This window comes from Notechis scutatus, chromosome 15 (genome assembly GCF_049901735.1).
Source record: "Notechis scutatus isolate UNSWTSFEM ecotype Mainland chromosome 15, rNotScu1.2, whole genome shotgun sequence".
Lineage (NCBI taxonomy): Eukaryota > Metazoa > Chordata > Lepidosauria > Squamata > Elapidae > Notechis > Notechis scutatus.
The window spans coordinates 2,225,684-2,244,413 of NC_142023.1; the positions used below are offsets into that span (position 1 = coordinate 2,225,684).

The 18,730-nt window shown below is 45.1% G+C and overlaps 3 protein-coding genes across 3 annotated transcripts; all 3 read right to left on the reverse strand.

The window, feature by feature from the left end:
• Positions 1 to 212: 212 nt before the first annotated feature.
• On the reverse strand, positions 213 to 9,949 carry LOC113430882 (uncharacterized). The gene is made up of 2 exons (XM_087944011.1): positions 9,877 to 9,949; positions 213 to 4,379 (listed from the first exon to the last, which is right to left on the reverse strand). Exons 1-2 carry the CDS (start codon positions 9,888 to 9,890, stop codon positions 2,489 to 2,491), a joined length of 1,905 nt encoding a protein of 634 aa, XP_087800137.1. The 5' UTR covers positions 9,891 to 9,949; the 3' UTR covers positions 213 to 2,488.
• Positions 7,361 to 9,804, reverse strand: LOC113430548 (uncharacterized). The gene has a single exon (XM_087944024.1). The coding sequence runs from the start codon at positions 9,703 to 9,705 to the stop codon at positions 8,506 to 8,508; it is 1,200 nt and encodes a 399-aa protein (XP_087800150.1). The 5' UTR covers positions 9,706 to 9,804; the 3' UTR covers positions 7,361 to 8,505.
• A 1,455-nt stretch (positions 9,950 to 11,404) lies between the features above and the next one.
• On the reverse strand, positions 11,405 to 15,852 carry LOC113431038 (uncharacterized). Its single transcript, XM_087944006.1, is given in 3 exon segments — positions 11,405 to 13,594; positions 13,596 to 15,431; positions 15,629 to 15,852. Coding segments are annotated over 3 exon segments (2,007 nt in total). The 5' UTR covers positions 15,635 to 15,852; the 3' UTR covers positions 11,405 to 13,429.
• Between the last annotated feature and the right edge of the window lie 2,878 nt (positions 15,853 to 18,730).

Consider the following 18,730-nt stretch of genomic DNA (forward strand, 5'->3'; position numbering starts at 1 on the left):
TCCTTGGAGTGCCACTCCTAGCCTGCCTTCCTGCCAAGGAGGTGGGGCACTGGTTCTCACCCAATTACAGCCTCGCAACAACCTGCCCAGGTAGTCTGGCCAAGATGCTCTAAAACTTGAGATGTCCTGGCCAGCCCCGTAAATTTTGATGTAATTCACACAACACTACTCTCTCAGTAGGATCTAACACCCACATTCAGATGTCCTAAGAATAGAAAAGAAAAAATAGAATTCTTTATTGGCCAAGTGTGATTGGAATTTTTCTTTGGGGCATATGCTGTCAGTGTAAATAATAAATTACATTCATCTAGTACATTAAAAATACATTCATCAAGAGTCATAAGATACAACCTTTAGTGATAGTCATAGGATACTAAATAATCAAGCATATCATGCTAGGAAACAAAACAGTATAAATCATGAACATATAGGTGTGGCAGTATTGAGAAGAACTGGATTTCTGGGGCTTTGCCTGTTGTCCAAGTCCAGCCTTCACAATTCTTGCACAATACATTGGGTGTAGTTTGATTTATGACTAACCTAAATAAAACAAAATGGCATGGACAGAATTACCGCATGTAGCCTTTGTTGATTTTAAATCCTCATTTGATTCCATTTCAAGAGAAACAATTATGAGGAACTTGGAAAATACAGTACAAATAGTTTTTCTCATTCAGCAATTGTACGAAATGTGCTAACCATCCTCTTCAGTAAAGTCTTACAGGGCTGTATTTTGACCTCCACCTTCTTTTAAGGAGCACCTCCAATCCTCCATAGGTCAACTGATCATCTCCTACTTATACCTGGGCCCAGATGTGGTCCTCCCATATGCTGAGAATATGGCTGGTTATCTCCCAAAGCTTTCTGGCTTTGTAAGACTTGCCTCTCCTCTCCGCTCAAAAAAGTAGAACTCTTGAAACGATTGGCATTTCAAAAGGAAACTCCTATTGAGAGAAAGTGATAGCAAGACAAAGAAAGCAGGACCTGAGGATTCCCGCACAATTCCCTGAGTTTAAAACAGCTAGAGACCCCTCCCCTCAGTCCGGTGTAGCCAATCTGCAAGTATGAACTTGTTTTGAGAACTGCAGGCTGAGAAAGTGATAAATTGTTTTCAGGCATTGCTTGCTGGGGGCTCCGTTGCTGAAACATAACAAATGTCCCTCAGTTCAATCCCTCCCCCTTTTCATTCCCAAGAAGGAAAATCAAAGCACACTGCAGGCAGGAAAGGCTTATAAAGTGAGGAATGTACCTAGGCCTCCCACCTCCCCCACTAGAATGGCAGCATCCCAATAGGCATCTATGGGACCTGAGAGTCCCTTGTATTGGGGAGGTGGACAAATGGACAATATTGTATGCACGTGATGGGGAATGGAGGGGGGGAATGACAGGCGAAGACCAGAGAAACGTAGAACCGGTTTGTACCAGAGGCACCTTTTGCTTCATTCCGATGAAGTTGAGGGTCTTTCTTTCCTAAGGGACCGGGTTGGGGCAGGTCTGACACCTGCATTCTGCCACGGCACCTTTGTTCAAATTAGGCAGAGTTGGAAGACCATTTTAAGGTCACCTTTAGAGTAATCTAGCAAAGAGGTTTCCCTTAATGAAAAAAAGGAGCTGGCAACAGGCTTGAGTTTCATTTTACACTCCACACAGTAGAAAACGTACAAAAGAGTTAATTGGATGGAAGAAATCCTGCTCAGTTACATCAGAGACATAGTCAAGCATCTCGTAATATTAAGCATAACCATTGAAAAGGGTTCAAAGGAAAACGTCGGGAAAGGGTCACATAAATCTATTGCGAAAAGGTACAATTTCAGCCAGTTGAAATGCCTAGCATGTACAATTGAAAATGCTCTTTATTTTGAAGTTAGAAAGTTGAGCGGGGGGAGTCCACTCTTTACGACCTCTAGAACCCAATTCCAAGCAAAAATAACCAAATAACGAATTATACAAGGAGGTAGGGTATAAAGAGAAGGAAGAAGAAAAAAAGGAAAAACACAGTGAAGCAGAGTGGTCAAAAGGATGGAAAACCCAGATACAGAGTAGGAGATACAAGAAACATACCCAAGACCCAAAAAGGACTCAAAACCCTATATGTGAATGCTCAATAGACAGGGTGAAGTTGAAATACTAATACACAAAGATACATATGGTAGTTACTATTACTGAAACGTTGTGGGATGGAACTCATGACTGGGTTGGATGGATTTATTTGTAATTGGCTGAGACAATGGGTGGTCCTTAATGGTACTACATCTACATGGAGGGAAGGAAGCAGTGGGATACCACAAGTGGGGTTCTGTTTTAGGCCCAGTACTCTTCAATATCTACATACACGACTTAAATGAGGGAATAGAAGGGGGACACATCAAATTTGCAGATAATACTAAGAGGGGAGGAATAGCCAACACCGTATAGGTTCAAGATCCAGATTCCACAAAAATAATATCCGGCCTTATTTTGTTTTGGGTCCCAAAATAATCACCAGGGCTTATTTGGGTGGAAACACAATTTTAGGGTGATTATGGGGTTTCTCTCCAGTGTGGATTCTTCGATGTATGTAAAGGTTTCCTTTCTGAATGAAGCTCATTCCACACTCCAGACATTTGTATGGTTTTTCTCCAGTGTGGATTCTTTGATGCATGTAAAGGTTTCCTCTCCGATTGAAGCTCTTTCCACATTCCAGACATTTATGTGGTTTTTCTCCCGAGTGGATTCCTTGATGTGAATAAAGATTTCTCTTTGAAGAGAAACTCTTGTCACAATCCAGGCATTGATATGGTTTCTCTCCTGAGTGGGTTCTTTGATGTATGTAAAGATTTCCTCTCTGATCAAAGCCCTTTCCACACTGCAGACATTTATGTGGTTTTTCTCCTGAGTGGATCCTTTGATGTGAATCAAGGGTTCTCTTTGAAGAGAAAGCCTTGTCACAATCCAAGCATTGATATGGTTTGTCTCCTGAGTGGATTCTTTGATGTACATCAAGGTTTCCTCTCTGAGTGAAGCCCTTTCCACACTGCAGACATTTATAAGGTTTTTCTCCTGTGTGAATCATTTCATGTCTATGCAGGTCTCTTCTCGCACTGAAGCTCTTTCCACATTCAAGGCATTTATATGGGTTTTCTCCAGTATGGAATTTTTTATGATGATAGAGGCCTGAACTCTCAGTAAAGCTCTTTCCACACTCCAGGCATTCATATGGTTTTTCTCCCGAGTGAACTTTTTGATGTGTGTAAAGGTTTCCTCTCCAACTGAAGCTCTTTCCACACTCCAGACATTTAAATGGCTTCTCTCCCGTGTGGATTCTTTGATGTCTCTCATGGCTGCTCCTGTGACGGAAGCACTTTCCACACTCAAAGCATTTATAAGGTTTTTCTCCTGTGTGGATTCTTTGATGTTGATTAAGATCTCCTCTCTGACTGAAGTTCTTTCCACACTCAAAGCATTCATATGGGTTTCCAACTGAGTGGTTTTTAAGATGGTTTTCAAAATGTCCATTTGTTATGAAGGATTTTTCACATTCTGGACATTCGTATTTCTTCTCTCCTGAATGGATGCTTAGATGATGCCTTTGAAAATGTCCATTTGTTTTGAAGGATTTTTCACATTCTGGGCATTCATATTTCTTTCCTCTTTCCTGGATCCTTTGGGGATTCCCGGGACTTTCAAAGGACTCTCCGCCCTCCAGACCTTTATTCAGTTCCTCTCTCCAGTGGATTCTTCTATGTCTATAAAGGCTGCTGCTCTGACTGAAGCTCTTTCCACACTCCAGGCATTTAAATGGTTTCTCTCCCGTGTGGATCCTTTGATGTGCCTCAAGGGTGCTCCTCTGACTGAAGCTCTTTCCACACTCCAGGCATTGATACGGTTTTTCTCCTGTGTGGATCCTTTGATGTTGATTAAGATCTGCTCTCCGAGTGAAGTTCTTTCCACACTCAAAGCATTTATGTGGGTTTCCAAATCCGTGGATCCTTAGATGTTTTTCAAGATGGTCGTTCCTTTTGAAGGATTTTTCGCATTCCGGGCACCGATATCTCTTTCCTCCCTCCTGGATCCTCTGGGGATTCCCGGGTCTGCCCTCTAGGCCCGTCTCGGGGTCTCCGCCCGTGTCCTCCTCCCCACATCGCCCTCCGGGCAGCCGCCTTTCCCGGGGTCCCCCTGGGCTCATCCCTCCGGCAGCCCCGGAGCCTCCCGGCCTTTCCCCGCTGTCTCTCGGGGAAATAAGCGCCGGGACCGGGCAGGGCTGCTCTGCGGGGCCCGCTCTCCTCCTCCTCTCGGGCGGCGTTTCCTTCCTTCCCCCGCCGGGCTCCTCCGTCCTCCTGAGGGGGAGAAAGAGAGGCGGGTCAAGGCTGCGTCCCCTTCCCCGCAGGGGAGGCCCAGGCCTGCCCGACCGGGGAGGAAGGCCGAAGCCTCGTCCTCTCAGAGACACTTTGAAGTAGGCCCGAGACGGACTCTGCCTCCCTTCCCAGGACTTTCCTGTTCGGAGATCCGCTCAGGCCGCGACGCCTAGCAACCCCACCTACCCACCCATCCCCGCGCGCGTAAGATCTACATCCGGTCACTTCCGTCGCCTAACCACACATCTCTTTCCGTCGCTCGTCTGATGGCGCAACTGGGGGGCGTGGCCTCTTCCTCTCCTTCCCTGTCGCTCCAGTACATTTGTCTGATTACGGAAGTCGAGAAGAAAACTTTCTCTTGCAGGCTCGGGGCACATTTACATGCGGCGCCTTTTGCGCCATCCCATTGGTTGGGTCCGCTGCGTGACTCCGCCCCTCTCACCTCACTGGAACGGCACCCTCGCCCCCTCGGACTCTGGGCTCCTCCCGCTCCGCCCCTTCCTGGCTCTTTCCGGGCTGTCTGTCCGTCCGTCCTTCGTTCGTTCGTTCCTCCCCCCCACCCCAACCAGGTCCGTGGTCAAGGCGGGGCTGCTCTGACAGATGGGTGCAGGCTTCCCTCCGCCGGCCTACCTCGCAGGGTTGCGCGGTGGGGAGACAAAGCCTTGATTGACTCCCCCGCAAAGCGCCTCTATGGCAGGGAGGGGGCGGAGGGCGGTATGGGGGCGTCGCTCCGCTCTTTCTCTGGCCCCCCCACCCTCCTGCCCCCTCCCCGCCCTTCTTTCCCTCCACTCATGGCCCTCTGGCGCCCCCTGCCCCTCCCCTCCATTAAGTTCAAAACTCGGGGAGAGAATTTCTATCTCCTTAAACTTGTATTCAAAGACTCAGAATGCTCTCTTGTATAGTTGCTGAAAAACTTCTCACCTACCAAATAAACTGCAGGGGTCTCCAACCTTGGCAAGTTTAAGCCTGGTGGACTTCAACTCCCAGAATTCCCCAGCTGGCTGGGGAATTCTGGGAGTTGAAGTCCACCAGGCTTAAACTTGCCAGGGTTGGAGACCTCTGAAATAAAGAGCCTTCATCAAGAAGGGAAAAACGCACATCCTTAAACTTAAAAAAGAGGTCATGTGGAAAGGGCTAAAATATGTCGTGTTAAATTAGGGATGAAGCTTAAAATTTGAGGCAAATTTTAGGGTTTTTCTTGCTGGGGGAATACTTGCTTGTATAAAAAGCGGCATAGAATCAACATCACATGAAGTATTAGCACCACTTTATAAAACCTTAGTAAAGCCACACCTGAATACTACATTCAGTTTTGGTGGTCACGTTACAAAAAGTTGTTGACTTGGGGAACAGTGCAAAGAAGAGCAATTCGGATGATTAAGGGCCTGGAGACTAAAGCATATGGAGAACGGTTGTGGGAACTGGATATGGCTAGTCTAGAGATAAGGACTAGGGGTGATATGACATTGACATATATGACAATTAACCGGTGGATCAGCTTGCCTTCAGAAGTTTTGGGTGCTTCATCACTAGATGTTTTTGACAATAGACTGAACAGCCACTTGTTTCAAATTAAAAGGATATATAATTATTTATTAAATATTAATTTGGAAGAACAAGTAAAAGAAACCATAACTTGGGCTAAGAATTTTGGCTGTAGAATAGAATTAAATAAATGGCAGAAATTATGGGATACGAACTACAAGCTTACAATGTCAACAGCATATAAAGAGAATCTTTATAAAATGTTCTATAGATGGAACTTTTCACCTGCAAGAATAGCAAATATATACAAAGATAAATCTGCTAAATGTTGAAATGTAACTAAATATCAAGTTCATATTATCATATGTAACGGACATGTCCCATAGCAAAAAAAAATTGGAATAAAATCCATATATGGGTGGAAGCTATGATAAAACAAACACATACACCTAAAACCTGAGATATTCTTGTTGGACGTGCTACCAGGAAATTACAATAAAGATAATACATATCTAACTCTACATGTTTTAACAGCAGCTAGGATCGTATACGCAAAATACTGGAAAAATGAAGAAACCTCCACAGATGAGAATACAATTTAAAAAATACTCGAATGTGCAGAAATGGATAGGTTAACGTTAAAAATTAAAGAAGACTCTGAATATTATATGACATAGGAGTTATTTTACAAATAGTTGAGAAAAACAGAGGTTTTATGGTTGGAAAAATGTGGATTGCATGAGAAAGATTTAAAGTGGATTAGTAAATACTTCCAATTGATGTCAATATGGGAGATTTATACATGCAAGTATTCCCCCAGCAAGAAAAACCCTTGAGAAAAAAGCCTAGAACAGAGAAGGCTGAGGCAGTCTAAGAAAGCAAGTTGGTTCACAGCAAGATAAACAGTGCATGATCCTGTTGCCTCAAATTTTAAGCTTCATCCCTAATTTAAAATGACATATTTACCCCTTTCCACATGACCATCTACACCTTTTTAAGTTTAAGAATGCATGTGTCAGATCCGTGTATCTGCCATTCTTCAATGGAGGGGGGGAGTTGGTACAAGTAATCCTTTTTTGATGTAACCTGAATATCCTAATTCTTGTATTGAATCTGTATAACTTCCACATGATATACAACTGCTGACTAGAGCCCAGATGCCTGGAAACTTGTCACCTCTTGGAGAGATAGCAAGAGAAGGCACCTTAGATCTTGCTTTGGCTAGTACCTGGATCACTCCCTTGCAATAAAGAATTCCTTTTAAAGTACCTACCTTTCAGAAGTTCATTCTTATCGGTTGAAAAGGAGAGTCTGGTCCTTACAGCATGTTTTTCCCTTCCTGACTAAGGCTCTTTATTTGGTATGTGAGAAGTTGCTTTTTCAGCAACTACACAGCAGAGTATTCTGAGTGTCTTTGAATACATCTGCAACTTTCAAGAAAGACACAAACCCAGCTGGAAAAAACTAACACGTAAATTTGTCAGGTGTGGAATTTTATCAGGAATCAATGTTTTCTGATGTTCAACTTTACAAGCAGTGCATTTTATTGTTTGTTTTCAATTTTTTATTAGTTTATCATAGCACAAAAATATAAAAATACAAGTAAAGATAAAATAATGGGAGAGAAAAGGGTAGGGTAGAGGAAGCAGCATTAATTTCCTTGCCTCCTTTTGATGCAGTTAGAATAATAACACTTCAACTGTTTACTTTTAGATAATACATACCTTCTGTAGCATCAAATCTAGTCGGCAAAACTCAAAATCAAAGTTTTGGTTTTTTTTCCATCTTAAGCACAAAGTCCAAAAGTGGTTTCCAACTTTCCAAAGGTAATTCAGCTCTTTTCAGTTCCACACCGAACTGGGAGTGCCTGGGTTTAGAAGCAACAATCTCACATGATTAAAAACTATCAAGCACTAATTAAAAGGAACAAGGAAAGGAGCTGAGTGTTCTCTGGAGCACATCTTCACCCAGCTTCCCTTGCCTAAGAAGCGAAATTGAATGGAGGATTTGGCACTTTTGCTCTTGGAACACAAGTTTTTATACATTGGCTACAAATAGAGGGAAGATTTCCCAGAGCCCAGGAGCCCTTCTGAAACCAACTTGCCTCTTGGAAGGCATCGTCATTCTAACAGCAGCTAGGATTAATCCCCACAGATGAGAATACAATTTAAAAAATACTGGAATGTGCAGAAATGGATAGGTTAACGTTAAAATTTTTTAAAAAAGAAGACTGAATGTTATATGACATAGGACTTATTTTAAAAATGGTTAGATGACAAAAACAGAGGTGAGATGGTTGGAAAAATGTGGATTGAATGAGAAAGATTTAAAGTGGATTAGTAAATACTTTGATGGTTACACAATTGGTGTCAATATGGAAGATATTACTTTTTACAATAATGATTGATCTTATCTGCTATATGTTTGTATATCGAAATGATTACAATTGTGATGATTTTTATACTTTAACATGTTTGTACCTAGACAACACAGTTGAATATAGAAATGGAACTTTTGTTATAAAAACAATAAACTGGAAAAACTAGAGTGTGGGCAGTCACTTGTCTGGAATGGTATTGGGCGTCCTGCTTCAATAGGGGGTTAGACTAGAAGGCCTACAAGGTCACATTCACTGTTTTTTCTGTTATCATTATTAATTATCATGATTAAGATGTCCTCACTGCAGTTATTTATGTGGTTTTCCTCCTGAATGATTTTTTTGATGTGAATAAAGGCTTCTTTTTGAAGAGAAAGACTTGCCACAATCCAGGCATTGATATGGTTTGTGTCTTAAGTGGATTCTGTGATGTTTGTAAAGGATTCCCTCCCGATTGAAGCTCTTTCCACACTCCAGACATTTATGTGGTTTTTCTCCTGTGTGAATCATTTCATGTCTATGCAGGTCTCTTCTCTCACTGAAGCTGTTTCCACATTTGAGGCATTTATAGGGTTTCTCTCCAGTATGGATTTTTTTATGATGATAGAGGCCTGAACTCTCAGTAAAGCACTTTCCACACTCCAGGCATTTAAATGGTTTTTCTCCCAAGTGAATTCTTTGATGTCTATAAAGGCTTACCGTTATATTGAAGCACTTTCCACACTCCAGGCATTTAAATGGTTTCTGTCCTGTGTGAATCCTTAGATGCCTTTGAAGGTGATAATTTCTTTTGAAGGATTTTTCACATTCCAGGCATTGATATTTCCTTTCTCCTGTGTGGATTGTTATATGCCTTTGAAGATCTCCATTTTTTGGGAAGGATTTTTCACATTCTGGGCACTGATATCTCTTTCCTCCCTCTTGGATTCTCTGGGGATTCCCCGGTGTTCCGAAGGACCCTCTGCCCTCCAGGCATTCATATGATTTCTCTCCCCAATGGATCCTTTGATGTGTATAAAGGCTTTTCCTCTGACTGAAGCTCTTTCCACACTCCAGGCATTTATGAGGTTTTTCTCCTGTGTGGATTCTTAGATGCCTTTGAAGATGCTCCTTTGTTTTGAAGAATTTTTCACATTCTGGGCATTGAATCCCGGGTATTCCGAAGGACCCTCCGCCCTCCAGGCATTTATTCGGTTTCTCTCCGCAATAGATCCTTTGATGTCTATAAAGGCTGCTCCTCCGACTGAAGCTCTTTCCACACTCCTGGCATGTATAAGGCTTCTCTCCCGAGTGCGTCCTTAGATGGCTTTTAAGATGTGAATTTGTTCTGAAGGATGTTTCGCATTCCGGGCACTGATATTTCTTTCCTCCTTTCTGGATCCTTTGGGGATTCCCAGGTCTTTCGAAGGATTCTCCGCCCTCCAGGACCGTCTCGGGGTCTCCGCCCGTTTCCTTCTCCCCGCATCTCCCTCCGGGCAGCCGCCTTTCCCGGGGTCTCCCTGGGCTCATCCCTCCTGTTGCCCCAAAGCCTCCCGGCCTTTCCCCGCCGTCTCCCGGGCTGCTCCGCGGGGCCCGCTCTCCATCTCCTCCTCTCGGGCGGCGCTTCCTTCCTTCTGCGGGGGATAAAGAGAGGCGGGTGGGTCACGGCTGCACCCCCTTCCCCGCAGGGGAGGCCCAAGCCGAAGCCTCCGCATCTTGCGGACCCGAAAGAGACCCTCCAGGACTGCGACTCCCAGCGTCCCCTGCGCCCTACCTGCAGTCGGCCGCGTGCGGAAGCCCGCCTCTCCCAATATCGAAAGTAAGGGCCAGACCGGATTGTCTCCTTTTTCCGGCCAAGCTCCGCCTCTTCCTCCTGGGCTCCTACCTGCATCCGGGCTCTTCTCTCGCCGATTCCGGAAGCTCGCTCGTTACCCCTTTTGTTTCCGGAAGTTTTCTCCAGAAGCTCCTCCACTTTAGCGTGTAGGCCAGGGGTGTCCAACCTTGGCAACGTTAAGACTTGTGGACTTCAACTCCCAGAATTCCTCAGCCAGCTTTGCTGGCTGAGGAATTCTGGAAGTTGAAGTCCACAAGTCTTAACGTTGCCAAGGTTGGACACCCCTGGTGTAGGCGTTGCCTTGGACCCTCCCGGAAGTGTGCGGTCTTCCCCCTTCCGCATCCAGTCCTTCTGGGGCTGCGGCTTTCCCCCTCCCTCCACTCTCCCCCATCCGGGGGTCTCTCCCTAGACGGGGTGGGGGGCACCCAGGTCCCTTTGGAGGCTCTTTCTGGGCCTGTCTTATTTTTCTACTCTTCTTGCTTCTGTCTGCCTGTCCGCTCTTCCTCCCTTCGTTTCCCCCCCCGCCCCCTTGGTCCGTGGCCGAGGCGGGGCTCCTCTGACAGGCGGGTGCAGCCCTCTCCTCCACCGGCCTACCTCGCAGGGTTGTGCGGCGGGCAGGTAAAGTGGGGGAGAGTCCTGATCCCCCCCCGCAAAGCGCCTAAGCAGGGGAGGGGCGTTTGCCACGCTCTTCCTTTGCTCCCATGCCACTCCTTTTCCCCTCCCCCGACTCCGTGCCTTTCTTTTGGTGAGTTGGGACGTAGGGATGTGGGAAATGAAGCAGGGCAAAATGGGGTGTGAAGTGGGCCTGGACACTTTTGGGGAGCCTCCTTAGACAGAGGCAGTCTACCCCCTAAAATCTACCATTTGTGCAAACAGGTGGGAAAGGGGCAGCTTTAGTGATTGGTTGCCTCCTACAAACACGTGCTTGGTATTGATGCAGGGAGAACAGGTGGAGCAGGTGAGGACCAAGAGGCTCCTCTTAACTCCCAGGGAGCCCTGATGGCTTTATGACCTCATGCAGGCTAAACTGTTAGTTATCAGAGTGAAGGTGCCTTCAAAGAGATAAGTTGGTTTTCAGAAGGGCTCCTGGACTCGGGGAAGTCTTTCCTCTATTTGTAGCCAATTTGTCAGAGTTGTATTCCAAGAGCAAAAATGCAAATTCCTCCATTCAATTTCGCTTCTTAGGAAAGGGAAGCTGGGTGAAGATGTGCTCCAGAGAACACCCAGCTCCCTTCCTTGTTCCTTTTAATTGGTGCTTGATAGTTTTTAATCATGTGGGATTGTTGCTTCTAACCCCAGGCACTCCCAGTTTGGTGTGGAGCTGAAGAGCTGAATTACCTTTGTAACTCACCTGAAAATATAAATACAAATCAAGTCATTCAAGCAAAGCAAAAATTATTCATTTGGACTTGTTTATTCTACTGCATCAAAAGGAGTCAAGGAAATTAATGCTTCCTCCTCTACCCTACACATTTCTCTCCTCTCTTCCTCCACTATTTTACCTTTACTTGTATTTTTCTTTATATTTTGTGCTATGATAAATTAATAAAAGTGCACTGATTGCTTGTGATGTTTGAACAGCAGAAAACATTGATTCCAGATAAAATGCCAGACGTGACAAATTTATGTCTTAGTCTTTCTCAGCTGGGTTCGTGTCTTTCTTGAAAGTTGCAGGTGTATTCAAGGACACAATACTCTGTTGTGTAGTTTCTGAAAAAACAAGTTCTCACATTCCAAATAAAGAGCCTTAGGAAGGGAAAAATAAGTGAAAAGGGCTAATATGTCATTTTAAATTAGCAATGAACCTTAAAATTTGAGGCAACAGGATCGTGCACTCTGACACACTTCCGGTGACGAGATATGGACGAACAGAGGTGCTGAAGCTCGCTCTGAGTTTCACGCTATCTCCTCTTGCTGTTGGAGTGACCCTTAGGGGTTCACGCATCTTGTAGAGAAGCATGCCAGTGTGGGGAGACTCAAGTCGCGGTGTGGAAAAGGCGATTCTCATCGCGACAGAGACCCTGTGTAGACCGACACCAAGAGACTGTCAGTAATGGCGGTCCTAAAATCTCGATCATTGCATACAAGAGGAAGCGAGTGACAGAGTGTGGTGAACAAAGAGTGCGAGTGAAAGAATTTGCAATCCTGATTGAGCGTTGAATATTGGAGAACCTTAGTCGGAGTGAAGCCCAAAAACAGCGTCCAAAGCAGATACGAGCAGGGTGAAAGTGAAAGGGCTTGTGAGACAGAAGAGGGTGAGGACGCGAGCGATTGGATAGAGAAGATAAGAGAATCGGAGGGACCTGAGTGACTGACAATAATTGGGGAAAAAAGAAAGAACAAAAAATTTAACGGAACTTTGAAAGATTTGAATTGTGGATTTGGGGGAAAATTGGAAGGATGAACTTGAGATCGGGGGAGATTTGAAGTAAGGAATTAAATAGTCTTATTACAACTTTAAATTCTGCTTGTGATGCTATTCTGGTGATTCTGAAAGGAAGGCCTAGGGGTGACATGATAGCAGTGTTCCAGTATTTGAGGGGCTGCCACGAAGATAAGGGGGTCAACCTATTTTCCAAAGCACAAGAAGACAAAAAACAATGGATGGAAACTAATGGAGAGAAGCAACCTAGAACTATGGAGAAATTTCCTAGCAGTGAAAACAATTAACTAGTTGAATGGCCTCTTGAATGGTATAGGGTCTACTGCTTTAAATGGGGGTTGGACTAGAAGGCCTCCAAGCTCCCATCCACTGTTGTTTTTGTTATCATTATTCTGTTGTTTTGTGTGTACACAGAGAGCTTCAGCACCGGAAGCAAATTCCTTGTAGGTCTAATCACACTTGACTGAACAAATTGAACTGAATTATTCAGGCACATATCTGACTGAAGGTCTTTCCACACTCAAAGCATATAAAATGTTTTTCCTCATGTTCAATTCCTTGATCGGAATACAGCTCCTGCTTTGATCTGAACTTTTCCCTCAGTCCAGGCATTTTTATGATTTTTCTCCTGTGTGAATCATTTCATGTCTATGGAATTCCTCTAGTATTGGAACACATTCCAGCCATTTATAGGGTTTCTCTCCTGTGTGGATTCTTTGATGTTGATAGAGGTTTGCATTTTTAGTAAAGCTCTTTCCACCCTCAAGACATTTGTGTCCCCCCAAAAATAACACCCGGCCTTATTTTCTTTTGGGTCCCAAAATAAGGACAAGGGCTTATTTTCGTGAAAACACAACTTTAGGGTGGTTTCTCTCCAGTGTGGATTCTTCAATAATTATCAAAGGTTCCTCTCCAACTGAAGATGTTTCCATACTCCAAGCATTTATGTTGTCTTCTGAATGAATTCTTTCATGTGAATAAAGGCTTCCCTTTGAAGAAAAACCCTTGCCACGATCTAGGCATTGATATGGTTTGTCTCATGAGTGGATTTTTTTATGCATGTAAAGTCTTCCCCTTCTATCAAAGTTATTTCCACATTCCAAGCATTTATGTTGTTTGTCTCCTGAGTGGATTCTTTGATGTGAATCAAGGCTTGTCTTGGAAGAGAAAGCCTTTTCACACTTCAGGCATTTATAAGGTTTTCTCTCCTGAGTGGATTCTTTGATGTATGTAAAGATTCCCTGTCCGATTGAAGCCCTTTCCACACTCCAGACATTTATGTGGTTTTTCTCCTGTGTGAATCATTTCATGTCTACACAGGTCTCTTCTCGAACTGAAGCGGTTTCCACATTCGAGGCATTTATAGGGTTTCTCTCCAGTATGGATTTTTTTATGACGTTGGAGTGCTGAGCCCTCTGTAAAGCTCTTTCCACACTGGAGGCATTCGTATGGTTTTTCTCCTGAGTGAATTCTTTGATGTGTGGAAAGTTTTCCTCTCCGACTGAAACTCTTTCCACACTCCAGACATTTAAATGGTTTCTCTCCTGTGTGGATCCTTAGATGGCTTTTAAGGTCTCCCTTTCTTTTGAAAGACTTTTCACATTCTGTGCATTGATGTTGTTTTTCTCCCTCGGGGTTCCCAAGGTGTTTTTGCTGTTTTTCTCTTAAGTGGACTTTTTGATGTGTAACAAGGTAGCACTTCTGACTGAAGCTCCTTCCACAATCCAGGCATTTATACGGTTTTTCTCCGGAATGGGTCCTCCGATGTTTATAAAGGTAAGTCCTCTGACTAAAGCTCTTTCCACACTCTGTGCATTTATGAGGCTCCTCTCTGAAGTGGATCCTTTGATGTACATTAAGGTTGCACCTATTACGGAAGCACTTTCCACACACAAAGCATTTAAATGGTTTCTCTCCCGTGTGGATTCTTTGATGTCTCTCATGGCTGCTCCTGTGACGGAAGTTCTTTCCACACTCAAAGCATTTATAAGGTTTTTCTCCTGTGTGGATTCTTTCATGTTGATTAAGATCTGCTCTTTTATTGAAGTTCTTTCCACACTCAAAGCATTTATGTGGGTTGCCAAATGAGTGGATTTTTAGGTGGTTTTCAAAATGTCTATTTATTATGAAGGATTTTTCACATTCCGGGCATTGAAATTTCTTCTCTGTATGGATGTTTAGATGCTTTTGAAAATATCCATTTGTTTTGAAGGATTTTTCACATTCCGGGCACTGATATTTCTTTCCTCGCTCCTGGATCCTTTGCCGATTCCTGGATCTTCCAAAGGACCCCCCGCCCTCCAGACAGTTATTCAGTTTCTTTCTCCAGTGGATCTTTTGATGTCTAGAAAGGTTTCCCAACTGACTGAAACTCTTTCCACACTCCGGGCACTTATAACGTTTCTCTCCTGTGTGGATTCTTTGATGTGTAGAAAGGTTGTCCTTCTGACTGAAGCTCTTTCCACACTCCAGGCATTTATAAGGTTTCTCTCCTGTGTGGATGCTTTGATGTTTATAAAGGCTGGTCCTATGACCAAAGCTCTTTCCACACTCCGGGCACTTATAACGTTTCTCTCCTGTGTGGATGCGTTGATGTTTATAAAGGCTGCTCCTATAATTGAAGTTTTTTCCACACTCCAGGCATTTAAATGATCGATCTCTTGAGTGGATGTTTAGATGCACTTTAAGATTTCCATTTGTTGTGAAGGATTTTTCACATTCCGGGCACTGAAATCTCTTTCCTCCCTTCTGGATCCTCTGGGGATTCCCGGGTTTTCCGAAGGACTCTCCGCCCTCCAGGACCATCTCGGGGTCTCCGCCCGTGTCCTTCTCCCCACATCGCCCTCCGGGCAGCCGCCTTTCCCGGGGTCGCCTTGGGCTCATCCCTCCTGCAGCCCCGGGGCCTCCCGGCCTTTCCCCGCCGTCTCCCGGACAAGCCGCGCCGGGACCGGGCAGGACTGCTTCGCGGGGGCCGCTCTCCTCCTCCTCCTCCTTTCGGGCGGCGCTTCGTTCCTTCACCCGCCAGGATCCTCCGTCCTCCTGCGGGCGAGAAAGAGAGGCGGGTTACGTCTGCGTCCCATTCTCAGAAGGGGAAGCCCAGCCGCCCCCGCGGAAGGCCGAAGCCTCGGTCTCTCAGGGACACTTTGAAGCAGGCCCGAGACGGTCTGGACCTCCCTTCCCAGGACTTCTGTCCGGAGATCCGCAGGCTGCGATACCCAGCAGCCCTCACGCCCTACCTGCATCGGAGCACTTCCGTCGCCTAACCCAACACCTTCCGTCGCTCGTCTGATGGCGTATATGTGGGCGGGGCCTCTTTGTCTCCTCCCCTATAGGTCCCGTATGTTTGTCCGATTACGAAAGACGGGAGGAAAACATTCTCTGCAGGCCCGGGGCATATTTGCATGCGGCGCCTTCTGCGCCACCCCATTGGCGGGCCCGCTGCGTGACTCCGCCCCTCGCTCCTCCCGCCGCTCGGCCTCTGGGCTCCTCCCCCGCGTTGGCTCCTCCCTCCCGCTCCCTTCGCCCCCGCGGCTCTTCCAGGGGGGCCTGTCCGCCCTTCCTCCCTTCGTTCGCCCCCCCGCCTAACCTGGTCCGTGGCGAGGCGGGTGCAGCCTCCCCTCCGCCGGCCTACCTCGCAGGGTTGTGCGGCGGGGAGACAAAGTGGGGGGAGCCCTGATTGCCCCCCAGCAAAGCGCCTCTATGGCAGGTTAGGGGGCGGAATTGGGTGGGGGGGGTCGTGCCCCTCTTTCTGGCGCTTTCTGGGCTGGGAAGTGGGCCAGTAGACTTGAGGGGAGCCTCCCTAGACAGAGGCAGTCTACCTCCAAAAGGTGGGAAAAGGGCAGCTTTAGTGATTGGTTGCCTCCTACAAACACGTGCTTGGTATTGGTGCAGGGAGAACAGGTGGAGCAGGTGAGGACCAAGAGGCTCCTCTTAACTCCCAGGGAGCCCTGATGGCTTTATGACCTCATCCATGCAGGCTAAACTGTCAGTTATCAGAGTGAAGGTGCCTTCAAAGAGATAAGTTGGTTTTCAGAAGGGATCCTGGACTTGGGAAAGTCTTTCCTCTATTTGTAGCCAATTTATCAGAGTTGTATTCCAAGAGCGAAAATGCAAATTCCTCAACTCAATTTCGCTTCTTAGGAAAGGGAAGCTGGGTGAAGATGTGCTCCAGAGAACACCCAGCTCCCTTCCTTGTTCCTTTTAATTGGTGCTTGATAGTTTTTAATCATGTGGGATTGTTGCTTCTAACCCCAGGCACTCCCAGTTTGGTGTGGAGCTGAAGAGCTGAATTACCTTTGTAATTCACCTGAAAATATAAATACAAATCAAGTCATTCAAGCAAAGCAAAAATTATTCATTTGGACTTGTTTATTCTACTGCATCAAAAGGAGTCAAGGAAATTAATGCTTCCTCCTCTACCCTACACATTTCTCTCCTCTCTTCCTCCACTATTTTACCTTTACTTGTATTTTTCTTTATATTTTGTGCTATGATAAACTAATAAAAGTGCACTGATTGCTTGTGATGTTTGAACAGCAGAAAACATTGATTCCAGATAAAATGCCAGACTTGACAAATTTATGTCTTAGTCTTTTCCAGCTGGGTTCGTGTAGTTCTTGAAAGTTGCAGGTGTATTCAAGGACACAATACTCTGTTGTGTACTTTCTGAAAAAGCAAGTTCTCCACATACCAAATAAAGAGCCTTAGTCAGGAAGGGAAAAACAAGTATTCTTAAACTTAAGAGGTGTAGATGGCCAAGTGAAAAGGGGTAATATGTCATTAAATTAGCGATGAAGCTTAAAATTTGAGGCAATTGGATCATGCATTTAAACTTGCTGTGAATCAACTTGCTTTCTTAGACTTTGCCTCAGTCTTCTCCTATTTGGTTGCATAAACAGAGGCACAGAATCAACATCACATAAAGTATTAACACCACTTTATAAAACCTTAGTAAAGCTACATCTGAATACTACATTCAATTTTGGTAAACCACATTACAAAAGTTGTTGAGACTTTGGAAAACGTGCAAAGAGGAGCAACTAGGAGGATTAAGGGCCTGGAGACTAAAGCATATGAAGAACTGTAGAGGGAACTGGATATGGCTAGTCTAGAGATAAGAAGGACTAGGGGTGATTGGTTGACACTGTTCCAATATATGACAATTAACCATTGGAACAGCTTGCCTTCCGAAGTTGTGGGTGCTTCATCACTAGATGTTTTTGACAATAGACTGAACAGCCACTTGTTTCAAATTGTATAGGGTCTCCTGCTTCAGCAGGGGGTTAGACTAGAACAGTGGTCACCACCTGGTGGTCCGTGGCCCACTGGTGTTCCACAGAGAAATGTCACCCTCCGAGCACCCCTCAAAGCAATTAATCCAGGCTGCACAGGAACACAAGACTGTGCCACCCACATGGCCCACGGGTACCCTCTCTGCCCACTCACTCCTTACCTGGCAAACTTGCTTGATAAGTTGCTATTTTTCCTCCCCCCACCCCCCAACCATCAGCTGTTCTGCTGTGCTGGGAGATTTAGATTAGCTAGAAAGCAGGAAATCATTGCATTTCTTGCTTTCTAGCTAGTCTTCCGATCTTTGGCTCTGCTTTTAAGCAGAGTCCAACCTCCCTTAGGACTGAAGCTTGCGTTATTCATTGCAGACTCACGGCAAGCAAATTTTATGTGACAGACTCAGGTAGCCGATGGCAGATAGATCTCTGAATGATTCTGTGAGCAAGTCACTCTGCCTGCCTGCTTTGCCTGATTTTGGGTAACAGTTGCTCTTTTTTAAATAAAAAATTCAATATAAATATTTAAACCTCGCAAGGAAAACGACATTCAAAGCAGACCCCAGGCCTCTAACCGTTCTTAATACTTTAAGACTGCTACAAACCAGGGCAGCGTGCAAAGCAGGACCAACCGTGAGATAAACCTTGTGGGAACATGGCTGCAGCATACCCCGCATAGTTTACGGCCCCCGGATTTCCCCTTCTGAAGGACTCATATCCGAGGCACATTATCTTTCTGCAAACACGCTTCAGAGAATGCTAGAAAGAAAGAAGATTTTGCTGGCACTTTCTCAAAGCGCCAAATGTTGGCTCAAGCAGAGTTAGAAAGATAAATTTAGAGTTTTTAGGTTTTTTGTTCTTTTCAGAACAGACCCTCTTAGAAGACAGAGCCTAAATCTCCCAAGTTTCTTCTATTAACATTCACTGTTTCAGACACAGGTTTTTCTCCTGTCTACAGTTCACACGTTCCTACAAAACATCAATCCTCTCAACTCCTGAATTTGCTGAAATAAAGAATATCACACACTCCACTCAGCAATGTTGGGTTCTTTC

Bases quoted from the DNA above. Each gene is read 5' to 3' on its own strand.
- LOC113430548 (XM_087944024.1), bottom strand. From the start codon at position 9,705: ATGAGCCCAGGGAGACCCCGGGAAAGGCGGCTGCCCGGAGGGAGATGC.